Here is a 19,795-nt window from a genome sequence, read left to right on the forward strand (position 1 = left end):
GACAAGAAAAAGAGGCGTAAAGTAAAGTTCAAGGCCATGGATTCGGCGTATGAGTTGCAAGCTGCTCGCCTCTCCTATGGCCAGCTCTTTCTCTTGTTGGAGAAGGGTATTTCTTTTTCTTGGTTGGCAACAACTGTCAGGTCTTCATTCTTTTATTCTCTTGTGGCCAAGGAGCTGAGCCGTAGGGAGAGGGGAGGGGAGGGACCCCGGTGACAAGAGCAAGATTGGCCTTGATTCAGTAATCATCTGAAAATTTCCTATTAAAATTCAGAGCCACAACCCAGTGTGCCCAGGGCTGACCCAGCAGCTTCACATCTTGCTACTTGATGCCAGGTGGGACAAGGATACCTGCTGTTGTCCAGGCACATTTTCATCCTTACTCTCTATTAGGTGTGTATGGTTTGGGCACATATACCTGGGCCCTGGCCCAAAACTTATCCAGGAGTAGTCATGGATCCTGACTTTAGGCCCCATCATTTCTGAGAACTTTTCCTTTGGAAAAGAATTTGGCCCACTCCTAGGCGCACAGAGAATGGTAGATAGGGGTGTAGACGGGGGGTCAGATATGGGGCTGGGGTATCCACAGGCATGCACACAACACAATTCCCTGTGCTGGAGTAAGAGGAGAAGGAAATGGGCCTGGAGCCTGGGTTCCACTTGCACTCTTGCCCCAGACCCTACACATGTTCAGGGTGCGCCCATCCAGGGTTATAGGTTGGAGTCAGAATCCTCCTTGTCCTCCAAACTTTATCACCCCTTTGCCTTCATGGAAAAATCCCATATTCTTGTGGTTCACTTCATCCATCTCTATCGCCACAATTTCAGGGTCCAGTGCAAAATGAAAAATTCCTTGTTCAAAAAAAAAATGAGGAAAATTCAGGGAGATTCCACCCCACATTGCCAAGCAGTGTGAGTTCATGTGCTATTAAACCAACATCACCAATACAATGCTATGAAATAGCTTGGTAGTTGCATTTTCTACCCCAAGAATTTGGCTAGGAAAGGGAGGAGGATAGGAAGGAGGGTAGCTGATTCCTTACTACCACTTTATGATCGCTTATGTTCCTCCTAAATTACTTTTTCCTATTGCACATGTCATGGTTCTATTATCCAAAATAATGATTAGCATTCTACAATAGTTCTCAGTATTAGAAAATTATTTTAGTAAGTAAATAAAACACCATCATTTAAAACCCATTATTCAATTTTTTGGGTTGTTCATTTGTATATGCTTCTAATACCCATTATCCTACAAGTAATCATTATCTTTCATAACAAACACACTAAACTCATTCTTTCCTTGCTTTATTTTTCAATGTTTATATCACATTTCAAATCATGTAGCATAACTCGGTTCAATAGCTATAATGACAGATTCAATACACAGGCCTTCACAGTAGATAATTTCGAAGGTGATTCCCCCAGCAATTATAAGGACAAGGCTGAATTTTGAGCCAGAAAACATGGTTTGAATCCTAACTCTACCAATTCTTAACATGGATAAGTTACTTTACCTTTCTGAGGCTCAGTTCCATTATCTGTTGGATGGGATAGTATATAATACTTGATCTGTATCACATTATTATTGTTACCAAAGGAAAAAATTGTCTTGAAAGTACTTTAACGAACTTCTCAAGTCCAAAAAAAAATGTAACAAAATTAAAGTTACTATAAAATCTGATGAATTAGAATAAATTATTCCAGCTCTTAGCAAATTATTTTACCTTATTCTGGAGGGGGGAAATCTGTTCCAACAATACATGACATACTAGATATAATTAGCAATGAGTGGGACAAGTTCCCTTTAGTTACTAATGCAAGGGGAAGGATCCTAATATGAAATCTAAGCAATAGAATGTAAAGAGCACAAACTTGGATGGGAGCTAGATAACAGCTAAACCCTAGTTCTGCTAACTAACACATTTTGTGACCTGATGAGGTATTTTCTTCATGAGCCTCACTTTTCTAATCTGTAAAATGGGGGTAAGAACCTATATCTCTAGTATGATTGTGAAATTTGGATGATATTAAATATGTAAGTTCCCAGCAGAGAAGTTGGTGCCCAGTGGGCACGTGATAGATGTCTGATTGCTGTCTCCTCCCCTGCGGTTCCTCATTAGAATGGGAATGGAGATATAGCCTGTTCTGTGACAGTACCTGTTTCTTCAAGGCAGACTCACTCGATACATGATTGTCAATGGGGGATGATGTCAGTATATTGTGGAAGTCCTGTGGTTCTCATGTAATCTTTCCCCAAGATAATGTATGTTTTGAAGCAATCGGGGCAAGCTTTCTTACAATTAAAGAGAAAGCCTTAGCATAATGAGAAGACCTTGAGAAAAAAGTTGAACATTGACAGAAAGGCCTTTCTTTAATACAAATAGTAGCTGGTTTAGTGGCTTCCAAAACCACTATATTTTCCACTCTGTTATCTGGTAAAGATAAGGAAACTATGAAAAAAAATTTCCTTTATGTTAAATTTTATTTTTTTTCACAAAGAAGTCTATACTCTGGATCAGATTTTTAATTTTGGTGAAACTAACCTCTAAGTGGTGTGAATGGCCCCCAGGGCCTGCGGGATTTAGGCTGCAAAGGATCTGAAGCACTGGTGCAAATGCAGGTTGTAATTTACCTGTGCTGCTCATTTTATTAGGATTGTTGTGGTTTTGTTACATTTGGAATGATCTTCTTCAAATGTAAGTTTCCCCCATAGGTTTTGATATTTAATTGTGCGATTTTGCAGAATATGAGGTTGTTTGAAATGTGTGTACAACATTATAGCAGAAATGCCTCTGTTAAGAAATTAGAGCTCATTGAGTCACCGCCAGGAAGCATACACTCCATTTAGGCATAATGAAGAGTTGCACCATCAGTAGTAGGACTAACCATTTGAGACAAAAATAAAAAGTACAATAATCAGCCCTAGCCAGGTTTGACTCGGTGGATAGGGCGTCGGCCTGTGGACTGAAGGGTCCCAGGTTTGATTCTGGTCAAGGGCACATGCCTGGTTGCGGGCTCAATCCCCAGTCGGGGTGGGGGTTGGGGGGAAGGTGTGTGCAGGAGGCAACCAAGCAATGATTCTCTCTCATCATTGATGTTTCTCTCTCTCTCTTCCTCTCCCTTGCTCTCTGAAATCAGTAATATATATTAAAAGTACAGCAATCATGTTAGAACATATATGTGACTCAAGGCAAAGAAAAAATCCGGGTTCAGCCCTCATATGTGAGTCTCTAGCATGTGAGCACCCCTTGTAGGTCTCTGCTTTCCATATCCTGGAGTTAGTAGGAATTGGGTCGGGGCACTGCTCGGGTGATGGGGGTACTTCGCTGTGCTCCAGGCCACCACCCTGCTTCAGCCACAGCCTCTCCTCTGTTTTAAACATTGAGCTTTTCCCAAGGTTTCTTTCCAAACAAGGGTTTTGCCATGTCAGGTGCAGTATTTGAAAAGTAGGGGCCACCAAATGCAATGACAGAAGGTCATTTTATGTGTCAATATTTCTGTCCACAATCATAGTTTTTCTAGACCTCTAAGAGATTGTACAAACCTCGCCCAATACTGGTCTTTAAAAAAGATTCCAGGGAAATTCTGTTACATTTTAGGAGCTCCAAAGGCCTGCATGATAGGAATGTCTGTGGGCTCTCCTCACTGGCTTCTCTTTAAGAGCAATGCTATTGTTTGGTTGGAGAACTTCTTGAGTTACCTAATCAATTGAAAAGGGGATGTTCAAGAACTCTTTTTTATTTGGATTAATTTTTTTAAAAATGGATATGATTTTTAATTTTGTTGAAATTAAAAATCCAGGACCTGCTGGATAGGATCAGGTATTACATTTAGTTGTCATGTCTCCTCAGTCTCCTTCAATCTGGAACATTTCCACTGTCTTTCTTTGTCTTTTATGACATTGACATTTTTAAAGAATATAGCCACCTTGATTATTAATAGAACATTCCTCCTTTTGGGCTTTTCTGGTCTTCCTTATAATTAGATTCAGGTTCGACATTCTTGGCCATAATCCTACATCAGTGATGGTGTGTCTTGCCTAGGATATCATATCTCAGGACACGTGATGTCCATCTGCCCCTCATTAGTGTTATTAATTTTGATCACCTGGTCAAGGTTTTGTCCACTTCTTCAATGTATAGTTACATACGGTACATATTACATATCTTTTTCTCTTACAACTGATAAGCAGTCTGTGGGAAAATAGGCCATGTAATACCCTGCTCTTCATCAAAATTTCCCCCCTAGTTTTAGCAGCCGTCAATGACTCTTGTCTGAACTGGTCTGTATTATCATGGCTGCAAGATGATGTTTTCCAACTCCAGCCACTGTGTCAACACTTGTCATTGACAAGGGGATATTTCAGATGGTTCTGTAACCCAATAAAATGTTTCTTTGCCCTGCTTGGAAACTCAACCTAATAACATTCTGAAGATCACATTCTCTTTGATTTTTGCCTGGGATGTTTTGGAATGACCTTTGGACAAAAAAAACATTAAGATTCTCATCTGTTCCAAGGTTGCCATTCCCTGTATTAGGCTATGGCTCTTCAGATCTGGTCTCATTCCATCACTATCTACTCTGCCCACACCTGTGAGTTACACAGTCTGTAATTTACCTGAAGGGGAGAGGAGAGCATGACGAGGGGAAAGCGGACAAGCTCCTTTCTGCCCCACAAATATGCTAGTTTTTTAATTTCTGCTTCTCTTCCCTCATGCCTGTTCTGCTCAGAGCTAGGATGCCCTGTCCTCTGCCTTCCTCATCTCACCTGTCCTTGGGCACAGGGAGTAAAATACAACCTGGAGAGGCCAGAAAGGCGAAAGTCCTATAGAACTTGGGATATACTGAAATGTTCCTATAGGAGATAGAAACTTCAGGATCAGCAAGCCAGATGGCTTACCATGTGCAGAGGCCACAGATCTCAAGAACTTCTCAGGGCATCTCTTGACTTGTGATTGAGGATTATATCCTGAGCCTTTTGGGTTCCTAGGAAACAGTGATTATGGGTTCCCAGGCCTTGGGAAGCCATGACTGGTAGAAAGGGGAATTGTGGGGTGTTTTTTTTTTTTTTAAAGGCGGGGAGGAACTTACAGTTTACCAGTCCCAGATAAAATGGGTTCTGGACCCTCTGAAAAGAGGGAGTCTTTGGACTTCAGCAGGAGATGTTCCAGAAAATTCTGAAACACAGGCCCCACAGTTCTAGGCAGAGTTTCAAGGCTGTGGCAAGATTAGGAAGGCCCCATGTCTAGTGAGTAGGACTGGTGATAACAGCCACTAAGAGCCACTGGCAAAGTCTCAAGTCCAGGGTTAGAGGAGCAGAAACTGAGGGGTCTCTTTCTCCCACGGTTAAGAATCCGGCTGCCTTTGAGACACCCATATAGTAATCCATCCCTGGGCTCCCATGGGCCCAAGAGGAACAGGCAGGGAGGCAAGGACCAGGGATCTAGACCCACCAGGTTGGGGGAAAGTTAGGGCTGGGAATGTGGGAGTAACTCCAGGACCTGTTTTTTCTAAGAAATGACAAAATGTATAAATCCCAAAGTAGGTCAGAAAAGATATCCACGGGGAAAGGAAAAATAAGATGCAAGCAGCATTGGCTAAAGTCTAAATCAAGCCAGGTCTCCCAGCACACCCCAAGACAGGGTTCTGTTGTGCAGGACTAGGCAGGCCAGCAGAATCCTAGACCAGAAGCATGAGAGATTGGGAACAACCACAGGCATCTGGGCCCGTGACCCAGCCTCCACCATGCTCTCATCACCCTGGTTTCACGTCAGTGCCCTCCTCCAGCCTGCTCAGATGCTCTGCAAAGCCTCTACTACCTCCTCGTGTTCTTACCCAGCCCTGCAGCTGGCTTGGCTTCCTCTTTTATCACAGTATCCCTGAGCCTCCATGTGCCGCTCGGTAACTGTTTGTGGGGTGAATAAGAAATTAATTAATGCGTGACAAACATGTCCCTGGAGATCTGAGATACCGAGGAAGAGAGCAGTCGGTGTAGAGTGGAGCAGGAGCCCGGGTACCCGGGAAGCACTGTCACCATCCCAAGGCAGCCGGGTTCTCCACAGCAGGAGGAAGAGACCCTCAGTTTCTGTTCTTCCAACCCAGACCTGACCCTTTCCCTGTGGCTCTTAATGCCTGTTGTCACCAGCCCCACTCACCAGACTGTGGCCACTGTAACCTCCCATGCCCTCCCCCACACTTGATCCCAGAGCAGGCAAGGAGAGTGGGGCCTATTGGTCCAACCTGGAGGGGCAGCCCATCTGAAGAAAGGGATCTAAAGAAGTTTCTAGAATGCTACATGTAAAAAAATGTTATTATGGTTTTATTTATAAAAGCAATGCTCCTTTGCTATATATCAAGCATATATTTGATATCAAAATATGAAAGTGTGTTAATGTAAGAAATGAAACATACTCCGCCTACCCAAATTCCAGACATCACTATCATTAATAGTTTCATAGGTTTCCTTCCCAACTTTATTGTGTACTAGCGTTCCCGTTGCAGGAAAAATCCTGCAATAGGGTTTCCTGCTGCACTCTACCCCGCCCTGCCTGCTCTCCTCCCTTGTCCCCCGCCCCACCTTCTCCACCAGCCAGCCTGCTTTTCCCTTCTCTCCCGGCCCCGCCTCCACTCCTCCCTTCTCCTCCCCCCCGCTTTCTTGCTTCTCTGCAGCTTTGCTCCCTTTTGCAGCTCTTGGCTTCTTTCTATGCTGTCTTAATATGCAAATTAGCCACCATCTTTGTTGGGGTAATTTGCATACTCATCCTGATTGGTTGGTGAGTGTGGCTTGGTTGGTGGGCGTGGCTTGGGCATAGCGAAGGTGCGGTCAATTTGCATATTTGTCTATTATTAGGTAGGATTGGTGTGTGTGTGTGTGTGTGTGTGTGTGTGTGTGTGTGTGTTATTTTTATATAATTTTTATGGTCTCATACTATATATACGGATCTGTTCATCGACTTGCTCTGTTACTTAATGATGTACCAAGAATATGACCTTTTCCCTTCTCAGTACCTTACCTCATGCCTTTGGAGACCTTTTGTTTCTGCCTGTAGGTTTTCTCAGGCTCTTTCTCAGGCATCCTTTGTACAGATGAACTGTAGAAACTGTTTAACAAGCTCTTTGGGGATGGCCATCTAGGTGCTTCTGATGTATTATTTCAAACAGTGCATTAGTGAATATTCTTATATAGAGATGTTTCTGTACACTTGTATAGAGTATTTCTGTAAAAGAAATCTAAGAAGAGAATTTGCTGAATCAAAGAATTTGCACATTTTCAATTTCTAAAAACAATTTCAAACAAAGAAAAGTTTCAAGAATAAGAATAATACAAATAACATCCATATAACATTTGCCCAGATTCTTTACCTATTGTAATTTTACCCCATTTCTTTATTATTTGCCTGCTCCTCCCACCCCAGGTATTCTTTTTCTAAATTCTTGGAAGGTATGTTGCATACATCATGGACCTCTATCCTCATATACTCTGCGTGTTTCTGTGTGTCCTACGTATAGGGATATTCTCTTGCATAACTACAATATAGCTATCATTGTCAGTGATTTAAAAGGGATAAAATAGTTTCTCTAATCTTCTGTCTCTATTCTAATTGATCCCAAAATGTCCTTTAGAGCAGTTCTTCCTTCTAGTACAGATTTACTCTAGGATCAGATATTGTGTTTCACTGTCATGTTAATTTAGTCCCATTTAATTTAGGACATTTCTACAGCCTTTTTTGTTTGTTTTATCCTATTAACATTTTTAAAGAATACTGTCCCTTTTTTTCATAGAACCTTCCTCATTTGGGGTTTGTATGATCTCTCCTCGTGATCAGACCCAGGATATGAATTGTACATTGCATAAATGACTGTGTGTCCTTCTCAGGGGATCATATCTGGAGGCACCTGATATTCATCTGCCCCTTGTGGTGATGTTGAGAATTACATATTTTAAATTTGGGGAGAGAAAGTTTATTTCCCCAAACTTTTTGCCAATTTACACTCCTCATCACCCCCCCCCCCCCCCGCCACACACACACACACACACACACACACACACACACACACACAAAGTAGCATAGGTCTTCTTCACTTACCCCTTCACGTACACTGTGCTTGTTGATGCTTTATTTTATCAAGAAACCAATGAATGTTTTTTCTCATTTCACCTGGAGGCACACCTGAATATTCTTCTCTCACAATAAATGTCCCCCACACATAAAAAATGTAGCAGACCCAGGTGGCTTTTTGTACCCTAAAACTCACTGGGATGTGGACAGTCTGGGGGTGGTGACGGCATGGGTGGAATGGGACCCTTGCCTGAGAGTTTGGAGCTTCGTGCTCTGTAAGAGGGAAGCAGAAGCCAAGTATTTTTTCTCCTTTGGGAGAGAAAAGATGCCACCTGCCCTCATACACAGGGACACACATCTCCAGTTTTCTTTCCTTCTTCGTTCCTGTTACCCCCCAATGAGGAACAGGCACCATAGGATTTGGAATGGAAGGACCTGGTGCCAAGTGCCCCTTCACCTTTAATAAGATGTGAACCTATGGCCACTCTCCTCTCTTCCCCCGCTTCCAGCTTCTGTAAAACGAACCTCAGAAATAGGTGCTTTACATAACTGGTGGGGAAAGTACCAGGGAAGGCGCTGCCCGCCCCCCTCACCCTCATGGTCTTTGGGGCTCTCTCTGGAACTCTCTGGCCATCCCTCAGGCCACAGGCACCCAGAGAACAGGGCTCATGCCGGAGGCAGGTGGAGCAGCCTCGCTCACTCACTCTCACATCTTGCTCCGCCAGCATTAGCTAACAGCTCCTCATCCGCCCCTCTGAGATAATTAAGCATTATTATCCCTATTGGCAGGTGGAGACAGTAAGACAGAGTGTTTAAGTGACTTGGTTATAACTGCCTGGATTGTTCAAGGGAGAAACCGTGCCAAGAAGGGGGTGCAGTTCAGGAGGCCAGAAGAACTTGAGTATTTAATGCGAATGATTATTTTTAAATAGCTATTGGAGGGTCGGGGCAGGAAGGGAGACTAGAGGTGTGGCTAGTGAACACGGTTGGTAAGGCACCAAAAATTACACTGTGAATGAGGAATCTACCTACTACTATACCTATTAAAATGGGTTGCCACGGACAGTCTGTCAGATGCTCACATCACATGAAGAGACAGGGAGACTCAATAAGGACAATGGGATAAACCCCACAGAGCTGGACAGAGGTCTCCAAGAGGCCAGCCTCCATCCGCAGACAGAATCCACCTGCCCCAGCAGCCCCCCACCTCTCACCGCTCACTGTCGGGATCCCCTGCCAGCCACATTGCTGTGGGAGGTGTGGCCCTACCTCAGAGCCCCGGGAACCTGAGGGTCATGGGAGACACACGGGGCAAAGGTGGGAGGGCTGACATGGCCTAGTGACAGAGACATGGGGACAAGTGGGAGACCCAGGGCTCACAGGCTGAAAAGGGAGAGGACTGTGGTCTCTTGGGGTGGCCTGGGGCTAGGGGTGGACAGCAGTGTAGCAGGAGGGATGAGGGCCTCCAGGAGAAAGCACATTTCCTGACACGTTCAGAAAAGCAATGAATACACACTGGACATGGCCCAGGAAGGGAAGGGTAGACAGCAGGGTGACCTGCTAGCCTCCTCTTCAACCCTGCCCGTGCCATTCCCTAGTCCTCCCTGCCAACCTTGTCATCCAAAGGGCCTGAGGGCTCCCCCACCCACGCACCTCTCCCTAGGGAGTGGGGAGTTTTGTTTTGTCTTGTTTTGTTTCTAGTCCTCACCCAAGGATATCCTTATTATTGATTTTTTAAAAAATATATTTTATTGATTTTTTTTTTTTTTTTACAGAGAGGAAGGGGGAGAGATAGAGAGTTAGAAACATCGATGAGAGAGAAACATCGATCAGCTGCCTCCTGCACACCCCCTACTGGGGATGTGCCCGCAACCAAGGTACATGCCCTTGACCGGAATCAAACCTGGGACCTTTCAGTCTGCAGGCTGATGCTCTATCCACTGAGCCAAACAGTTTTCGGCTTATTACTGATTTTAAAGAGAGGAGGAGGAGGAGGAGAAGGAGGAGGGAGAGGAAAGAGAGATACATCCACATGAGCGAGAATATTGATTGGTTGCCGATGGGGGATTTAATCCGAAACTTAAGAATCTCGAGAATCGAACCCACAACCTTTCAGTATACAGAACAATGCTCCAGCCAACTGAGCCACACCAGCCAGGGCAGGAGTGGGGAGTTTTTGTTTGAGCAGCAGAGCAGGTACATTATTGCCCACCAGGTCTTTGATGGGTACTGGCTCCCTCTGTAGGCAAAGTGCAGAGACTAAAGCCCACTGGGCCAGTTCATCCAGCCTCTCTCTCCTGGGGCCGACTTTTCAGGAGGACTGATAGGAGGCCCAGGCTTTGGGGGTCAAGCTTGAACCATCCCTGAGCTGATTCACTGTGAGATTCCCTGAACAGTGCCCCCCTCGGGGCAGAAGCGGTATTGTTCTGTTTCCCTTCACTCACCTCCCCACTGCCTCCTTGTCAAATGAATGAAGGCAGCCAGTGAATTATTTAGCCCTTGTCTCTCCATCCTCTCTTTTTAATTATAAACAATTACAAACTCGAGACGTGCTGTGTGATAAAATAATAATAATAAAGCCCACATCGCAGCCTTCAGAGGCTATTTGGGGTGAGTAGTAAAAGACAGCTGTTTGCCTTGACAGTGTAGTACAGAGAAACAACGTCTGTTCGGGTGGAACAGGGCTTTTGTTTTGTGTTTTTGTGTCCCCAGCTGGGAAACGTCACCAAGTGGCCTTTCTGTTCTTCACACATGAAACACACACTATCATCGCATATTTTTAGTTAATTTATGTCCAAATAGGCCTTTCTCTAGCTGCTGGAAAATGATGTTTGGGCTGCAATTACCTTTCCCAGCATCTCACAGAAGGGTTTCGGTGCCCACAAAGCTCAGGGGAAAGGCAGCGAGGACCCCACCGACTGCAAATCTCTACATTTGTAGTTATTCAAATCACATATTTTATTACTAGTACAAAATACATTGTGCCATTCATTTCGGAGGAGCAGCTAATGCTTCAAGGGGGGAAAAAAAGCTTTGAAAAACATTCTATTTCGAAACAATTTTGTCGGCAGCCAATGCAGTGTGTCTTGTGGGGTTGTCTTTTCTCCCAGCCCTTTTCTGTTCTGTGTGCCATTTGCATGACAAATAAGACCATCCTCTCCACAAGCTCACCTGTTCACGCTGCCTGTTTCCCACCTCAAGTTCTAACTCGGTGTGTTGCCTCATAATCCTTAGCATGGTAATAAATTACAGTGTCACCATCAAGATTGTGGCTCCTGGAAAGAAAGGAGCAGCAGGGCCAGATGAACTCTTTCAGAAGCTGGAGAGACTGTTTTCATGCAAATTCCTGGCATCCTGGGGAACTGGGAACAGCCTCTGCATTATCTAGACTCAGGAGCGATTCAGCAGCCAGAAGCCATTTCCACTGGCTGTTAGAAGCTGGTAGCATTCGGAGAAAGATAACCTTTTAGGCTGAAACTTCTTTTGCTTCTTGGCTGATACGGGCCTTATCTGGAAAAATCACTCCGCTGATTAGGTTGGGGGAAAAGGGTCAGTGTATTTTCAGAGTGCTTTTAAATAGAGACATTCATTCTAAAATGCCGTCTTAATTTAACACTTAGAGCCACGGCAGATGTCTCAGTCCAGGGCAGTGGACAGGACTGGGGAACAGGAGGAGGGCGTGTCTCATGGATCCCCCTGAGGGCAGGGCCATCTGTATCTGACCTGTTTACAGAGGGCAGTGCAGAGCCCCTCTCACGAGAGCGCGAGCAGATGCCTCACCTAGCCTGGCCACCCTCACTGCCAGGGTGGTCCTGCTCCAAGGGGAGAGTCCTAGGGCCCGTCCAGAGGGTGCTTGCTCTGCATGTGAACTTCAGCTCTCCCTCCATGTTCCTGGGGCCACAGATGTACTTGATGGACACCGAGGAAGCCTGTCACTGCCTTTTTTTCATGTCATTTGGAGATCTTTTGAGCTTTTTAGTTCAGTGTTGGCAAATATTTGTCATATATACCACCTCCCATTCCCTTACTCTGGGTAGACATCAGTCATGGCACTCTTGCTTGCTGAGCTCAGAGGAAGCCTCAGAATCCTTCTTAACCCAGCCACTAACAATGACCAGAGTTGGTATTCAAGATGAGACCTCACTCAACCTATGACTTATGCTTGTTGATCTATGGGTTACTTATCTTAGACTAGAGGCCCGGTGCACGAAATTCATGCACAGATGGGGTCCCTAGGCCTGGTCGGTGATCAGGGCCTATTGGGGCCATCTTGCCCAGTCCTGATCAAGGCCTGCTTGCTGCCGCCTGGGGCCTGGGACCTCGGACCTCGGGAGGTTGGCTGTGGGAGTGCACTGACCACCAGGGGGCAGCTCCTGCATTGAGTGTCTGCCCCCTGGTGATCAGTGCACATCATAGCGACTGGTTGACCACTTGTTCTGGTGGTTTAGTCGTCATGGTCGCTTAGGCTTTTATATATATAAGTTACTTATAGGGTTGATCTGTGCCAGTGGTTCTTGATGTTTGGAAACCATACTTGGAATTTGTTGGAAATGTAAATTCCCAAGCCCTATCCCAAAACTAGTAAATTCCAAAGTCTGGGTTATGACCCTGTGATCTGTGTTTTAACAAGCCTTCTGGGAGGTTCTGGTGCACACTCAAACTTGAACACCGCGGCTCCCAGCCAGTGGTCGTGACTAATGACTGCGCATTAGGATTCCCTGAAGCTTGTTAAAACCGACCAATGCTTGAGCACCACTCTCAGAGATTCTGAATAAATTAACTTCCCCAGTGTGATTCCAATGGGAAAAGCTTGAGAACCACCAGGTGAGGCTTTCTGGGGATGCCCAGAAGAGGGGTATTGACACTGCCTCCAGCCACCTAGGCTTGGAGTGGCCACCTGGTCTGGGACGTGGCTGGTAGGGTTCTCCCTCAGGCACGCCATGCCTCTCCGGTGAGGGGGAGGAGCGATGGTGGCTCCTCCAGCAGCAGTATCAGAGCTGTCTTCCCCCTGTTGTCCTCATACCACATCAGTGGCAGTGCCTTGGGGCTGCCCCTTCAGTCCTCACCCCACAGCACTCACACTGCTAGGCAAAGGGCAGTCCCTCAACAGCACTGAGGGAATATTACAGAGGCCTCTGTGGGTTATGTGCTGGGTTTTAACTTAATGTTCAAGGTGTCCCTCACTCCCGAATCCCACTGCTCTCTAATAGTAGTTCATGGTGGATCTGCCACCTGGGAATTTAACTAGTGACTGATAAAGTTGTATGTACTCATTGTATTAGTTTCCCAGTGTTGCTGTAACAAGTAGTGCAAGTTGAGTGGCTTTAAACAACAGGAATTGCTTCTCTCACAGTTCTGGAGGCTAAGAGTCCAAAATCATGGTGTTGGCTCTCTCCTAAGGCTCTCGGGAAGAAGCTGTTCCATGCCTCTCTCCTAGTTTCTGGTGGTTGTTGTCAATCTTTGGCATTCTTCGGCTTTTAGATGCATCATGCCAATCTCTGCCCCCGTCTCCACATATTATTCTCTACTAGGTGTCTCTTTGTCTTCTCATAGCCTTCTTACATGGATGCCAATCATTGGACTTAGGGCACACTCTAACCAGTATGACCTCATCTTATTTGATTATATCTTCAAAGGCCAAATTTCCAAATAAGGTCATATTCACTTGTCCAGGAGGTTAGAACTTGAACATACCTTTTTGGGAGACACAATCCAATATATACATTCTTATTTAATGATAATATTAATATACTGGGTGGTTTACATACGTATCACGTTAGATCCTTACAGTCATCCCAACATTTTTTATATACTATAAACCTAATAGAGCGTGGGCATTATGAAATCCAGAACCATTGCATGATGCTCTCAGTCATAAACCTATCACTTCAAGGGGATGCCTCATGCAGCATGATCTAATATATGGACAACCCCATGAGCACCATACTCAGTATGCATGGAGGTCTGGACTCCTGTAATATGCCCACTGAGACTTTGTCTCACACAGGATGGCAGAGAAGAGTACTGTAGCAATGCCCAGACTCACAGAAGTGTTACCCCTATGGGCATCTCTAGGGTAAGTAACTAGCCAGGGGAATCCATCCTTTGTTTAGACTTTGGCCTGGAAAAACTCCACAATTGGGTGGGTTCTAGAACTAAAGCTATAAACTGTGCCTGCTTAATCTCACTGTGGCAAGACAGTGAGCTGGGTGGGTGGCATTGGCTGAGTCTCATCACTGCCATATCCCCATCAAGAGGCTGGGCAGAGTGGGTGCTGAAAAGATGCTTGTTGTAGGTTGGCTGAGGCTGAGGGACTAAAGTACCTCCACCTGTTGGCATCACACCTGCAGGCAGGTGTGGGTGTGGATTATCAGGAAGTAACCCTTAAGATGGCTGTATTAGAATTAATCTGCTACCAGCTTTATCTTCACTTAGTTTATCAAATCACACACACAAACACACACACACACATACACACACACACACACACACACAACCTTTATAGTTTGTCTTATACCTCAGTTAAGGCATGCTTATTCTGAAGCAGTGGATTTCAAACTTTTAGAGAATTTCTCAGCTGCACAATCATTCAATGCCAAGCTGTGTGTGGAAGTTCAGTGTATGAGGTCATTTGGAACTCAGAGCCCTGATGATGGAGAGGTTCTTCTCCCTCCTCTGCCCTCCCCCCACCCCCATGCCTCAGATTTAGGGACACCTAGTCCCTGCCAAATGCAGACCAGAGGACTCCCTTCCTCAGCATCCTGGGGAAGGGAGTCCTCTGGTGCCTAGAGACTAGGTGCTCAGCCCCTTTGCCCATTCGGAAACAGATTCCTTCCCAGGGAGCCTCCTCTGTTCCTCGCCTCCACCCCTCATGATTTCTTCCGTCATGTTCCTTCCCATCCAACAGTGCAAACCACTCCTCTGTGCCCCTTCCTCATGCCTGCCCAGGTGAGAGCCGGGACTCTCAGAGCACTTTGCAGTCAGGTGAATGTGTTAGCCTCAGGCCTTCTGGTCCAGATGCCCCTCCTCACCAGCAGAAACCCTGCCTGATGCAATACCACCCCACCTCCTTCTCTTCTAGTCCCCTCCATGGGGCTGGTCACCATCCTCTAAATTAATAGAAATCTTTTCACATAATTGAAGGCAGGTTAAATAGTCATCAACGTAATTACCTCTAAGCATCAGAAGAGGAGGCTGGTGATAGAATGTTCGAAAGCTGGGAGGAAAGTTTAAATTCCCATGAAGGAAAGCACCTGTCCCCTGACTTTGGCCTTCCTTTGGTTCTGCCTCAGAGGTCAGCATCCCCTGCTCTCCTGGCTGAGTGGGAGAGCCGGTCATGACAAGCTGTCACCTGCCTGTCCGGGCGGCTCTTCTCGAAGGCTCTGCCACCTGCTGGGATGGAGGGTGGCAGTGACAGGCCCAGCTCCGTGTTCAGTGAGGCCCAGCGGCCCGAGGTGGCAGGAGGGCTGAGGCTCCCCGCCAGTGGGCCTGGCACGGCCACTTTGCATGCGAGAGAGAGCAGTTCAACAGCTGTCACTGGCAACCCCTGGGGTCTGCTCCAGACTTGGCAGAGAAGACACCTTCGGACTCCCAAATAGGCTCTTTGAAATTCATCAGAACATCTCTGTCATCCCCTCGCCCCCTCTCTCTGACACAAACACACACACAAGATAAGCCATAACTTTTTTTTTAATATTTGTTATTGATTTCAGAGAGGAAGGGAGAGGGAGAGATAGAAATATAAATGATGAGAGAGAATCGTTGATCAGCTGGCTCCTGCACGCCTCACACTGGGGATCAAGTCCACAACCTGGGCATGTGCCCCGAACCGGAATCAAACCGTGACCTCCTGGTTCATAAGTCAACACTCAACCACTGAGCCATGCTGGCCAGGCAGCCATAACTTTCTTTTACTCATAGACCTACACAGCCAAGTTTTCTCCCTGTCTCTCACTCTCTGACACACATATTGGTCAGTTCTCACATGGAGTCCTCTCTCATCTCTTCTCTCTCTCTCTCTCTCTCTCTCTCTCTTTCACTCACTCACACACACACACACACACACACACACACACACACACCAGTTAAACTGCTCTCTCCTGCCTCATTTAATGCAGGTATTATGAGGGAGCAGAAACCCCTCTCCTCCTCTCCTCTGGACCAGGTCCTCTCCAGGTGTGGCAAAGCCCCCCTCCCCTAATGGTGACTTACAACAGGGGGCCCCTGAGCTATGGGACCCTGGCCTCCAGGTGTTTGACAACTCCTGGGTCACTGGATGCATTTCCCACCTTTTTTCCCAGCCCAGGGTGCCATGTAGATAAAAGCAGAAAGTCCATTCCTGTTCTGGGGGTGGTGAGAACAGCGTGCCCTGTTGCTGAGCAGCCCGAGCCTGCTCTCAGGCATTTGCCATGTTGCTGGTGGCTGGCATTTGCACTGAGGACATCTCCCACCACAGAAGCCTGCCACGGCCCTTGGGGAATCGGGACTGCCTTCTGCAGGGAGCTGGGTGTGTGCCTGGGGAGGTCCATCAGGTCACCTTCCTTCCCCCCGGACCCTGGGTAGGAGTCCAGATATAAATACACTTTGCCGTTTGCTCCTTTCTCTCTCCCTCATCTCAGCTTAGCGTCTTAGACATTTTTAATGTATTTTAGCTAAAGTCCAACATGAATCTCTGGTGGTTTGAACAGATCGTGAGAACGGTCAGAATAAAAATAGTTTCTTCAGTCAAAGCCCGAGGCCAAGGAGAGGGGAGCGAGGGAGCGGCAGGTTTCATGTATTATGGAGGCGGAGTCCAGGCATCACAAAAGGGCCGTGGGAGTAAGATCCTGGTAGTTGCATGAAGCATCGAATATGAGGAGCATATCTGTTCTAGTGAATGAAGTGTTTTGGAGGGCAGCCTTTCAAAGTGCCCCCACTTTCCCCTTCTGAGTGGCATCGGTGTCCTGGAGAGGGAGCCCTGCCCTCTGCTCACCTCCCTTACTTCCAGTTCGGAATCCATGCTTCGCCATCCTGCTGCCTGGCAGATAGCACCTCTCTCTCACCTCTGGCACCTGCACCTGCACCCCTGCCTTGGACTTCCCCCGTCTCCTCTCTTTGCCTGATTAATCTCTACTCCTCCTCTAGGATAGTGAAGTAATAGTTAACGTGCATAACACTTGCCCTCTACCCCAGGCCCATCCCAAGCACTGTATGGATGGTGACCCACTTAACCCTCAAAGCAACCTGACTATGGAGGTGCAGTCAGCACCCCCATATTGCCAATGAGAAATGGAAGCACAGAGAGGTTAGGTAACTTACTCCAGGTCACACAGGCAGAATGGGGCCGTACTGGTATCCACACTTGACCAGAGGTTCCAGGAAACTGCCCCTCCGCCTGCTCCTGGCTACATTTCCTGACCCCCTCCTGTATTAGGGTGTCTCCTCTGGTTCTCAGAACACCCTGTATCCCCCTGGGCCTCACCCTCATCACTTTTCATCTTGTTAACCATACATTTTAAGTACCTGGTGCTTTGTGTCTGTCTCCCCATCCCCCGTGCAGCCTGAGGGCAGGGCCCCTGGCTTCTCATCTCTGGCAGCAGCTTCTCAGAAAGGGCCTGGCACAAAGCAGTGCTCATTGGCTAGTGATCGATGTGCCAAGTGAATGGGTGTCATCCCTTCAGCAAACACAGTAGGCCAAGGTCTGGCAGACAAACTGAGGGCCAAGCAGAGAACCAAGTCGCAACTTTGAGGGTGGAGTTGCTGGCAAGGAGGAGACGTGAACCTAGGACAGTGGTCGGCAAACTGCGGCTCGCGAGCCACATGCAGCTCTTTGGCCCCTTGAGTGTGGCTCTTCCACAAAATACCACGTGCGGGCACGCACATACAGTGAGATTGAAACTTCGTGGCCCATGCGCAGAAGTCGGTTTTCGGCTCTCAAAAGAAATTTCAATCGTTGTACTGTTGATATTTGGCTCTGTTGACTAATGAGTTTGCCGACCACTGACCTAGGAGACATAAACCTAGGGCCTGGGGGAGAAGGCAAGTGCTATGCACGTAGGTGGGCCCTTTAGCAAAGTGTACCTCCAGCCTCTGATGCTGACTCCCACGCAGGGCAGGGAGGACAGCAGGCGTCTACAGGGACCTCGGCCCAGGGTTGTCTGCAGGTTGCAGAGCGAGAAAAACCTCCCCCCTTTTTCGTTTGTTTTACTTTCTCCTGACCCAAATTTTGTGGCCCATATAGTCAGTTGCATGTCATATGGAATTTCATGTTGTAGTGCGTTGAGGGCAGTTACACTCTCTCCTCCCACCCAACGGTGACATTGGAATCAGTATGCTGGGAATTAGGGGGCAAGCAAGTTTGAGTCCCAGCCCTCACCTCACATGCGGTGTACCCGCACCTGGTGTGAGACCAGCACAGGCCGTGCATTTTGAATGCATATGCTCCCTTGGAACTGAGAGTATTACTGTTTGCAAAGCCTGCATGCCTCTGTTCTCTGTTTGCTCTCCCTATCACCTCTTGAGCGCCTTAGGTGCAGTAACGGAGGCCTGCCCCTGGGCACGGACTATCCTGGCCAACCTAATTCAGGAGATATGGGAGCGGGGCAGGGAGTGGGAGTGGAAAGACGTGTGTGCCGTTTATTTTCACCTGCCTTCAACTAGAAACCCGATGTTTGGGCTGACCAGGCTTTTCCTTGTTCCAGGGAGGGAAGATCCCCGTGAGATGGACGGCCCCGGAGGCCATCGCCTACCGCAAGTTCACGTCTGCCAGTGACGTCTGGAGCTACGGGATTGTCATGTGGGAAGTCATGTCATTTGGAGAGAGACCCTACTGGGATATGTCAAACCAAGACGTAAGTGTCAGCAGCACCTGATTGCTATGAACCTCCATCCAAGGGATCCCACAGGCAGTGGCAGCCAAGCCCTCCTAACTGTTCTCAGCTCCAGATCATAACCTGAACTTGAGGCATTCAGGGCGGGGGATCCAGGGACCTCTTTGGCACCAATGTTTGAAGCAAAGAGCCCATCATGTAGGTGTGACAGGCCCAATGATCCCAAACCCTATAAAGGTGCCCAGGCCAACCTAGGAGGCAGTGGCTGGTTCTCATGGCTGTGGACCATGAATAGATCAGGCCCACAGAAAAGCAGGAAAGGCTACTCTGCTTCAAAGCACCCAGCCTGTGTTCTCCTTTCACCATGGGAGCTAGCGGGGAAGCAGCTTTGCCTCTGAGGCTCTCACCTCTCAGCTGCAGAGAGGAATTGTGAAGGCCCCTTTTTCCTGAGAATCCATTCTGCTAGGAGCCCGTGTCACCTATCAGTGAAGGAGCTGAGCACGCTTCCCAGAGCTGGTCAGATTCAGACAGGCCTCGGGAGTGGGATCCTGTCTGTGTGAAGGTCATCCCTCAGGCTGCCCTCAAGGGACAAGGTTTGGAAGGAAAGAGAAGGGTCATCTGAGATGCTTTAGGTAGAGGCATTTGGGGTGGTCCAGATGGGACCCTTTGCTCCATAGTTGCTAAAAGTTTGGAAACCTTTTGAGGAATGATTCATTTTGATAGAAAACATTAATCAAAAGTCCTACCCAGATTTCCACACTGTCTTGGACCCTGGGCTGTTCCCCAGGACCCACTCCTCCTTTGCATTTTGAATGCATATGCTTCCCTTCGAAGGGAGAGGATCACTGTTTATAAAGCCTGCATACCACTGTTCTCTGCTTGCTCTCCCTATCACCAAGGGTTGGGGGGGTGAGGGGGCAGTTATTA

At 47.2% G+C, this 19,795-nt stretch overlaps 1 protein-coding gene across 1 annotated transcript in view; it reads left to right on the forward strand.

Moving 5' to 3' along the window:
• Positions 1-19,795, forward strand: part of EPHB1 (EPH receptor B1) — a 290,788-nt gene that overhangs the window by 257,548 nt on the left and 13,445 nt on the right. The window contains exon 13 of the mRNA XM_054708147.1: positions 18,740-18,889. Within this exon, the coding sequence (XP_054564122.1) occupies positions 18,740-18,889 (150 nt within the window). The remainder of the gene's footprint in view (positions 1-18,739; positions 18,890-19,795) is intronic.

This window comes from Eptesicus fuscus, chromosome 18 (assembly GCF_027574615.1).
Source record: "Eptesicus fuscus isolate TK198812 chromosome 18, DD_ASM_mEF_20220401, whole genome shotgun sequence".
Lineage (NCBI taxonomy): Eukaryota > Metazoa > Chordata > Mammalia > Chiroptera > Vespertilionidae > Eptesicus > Eptesicus fuscus.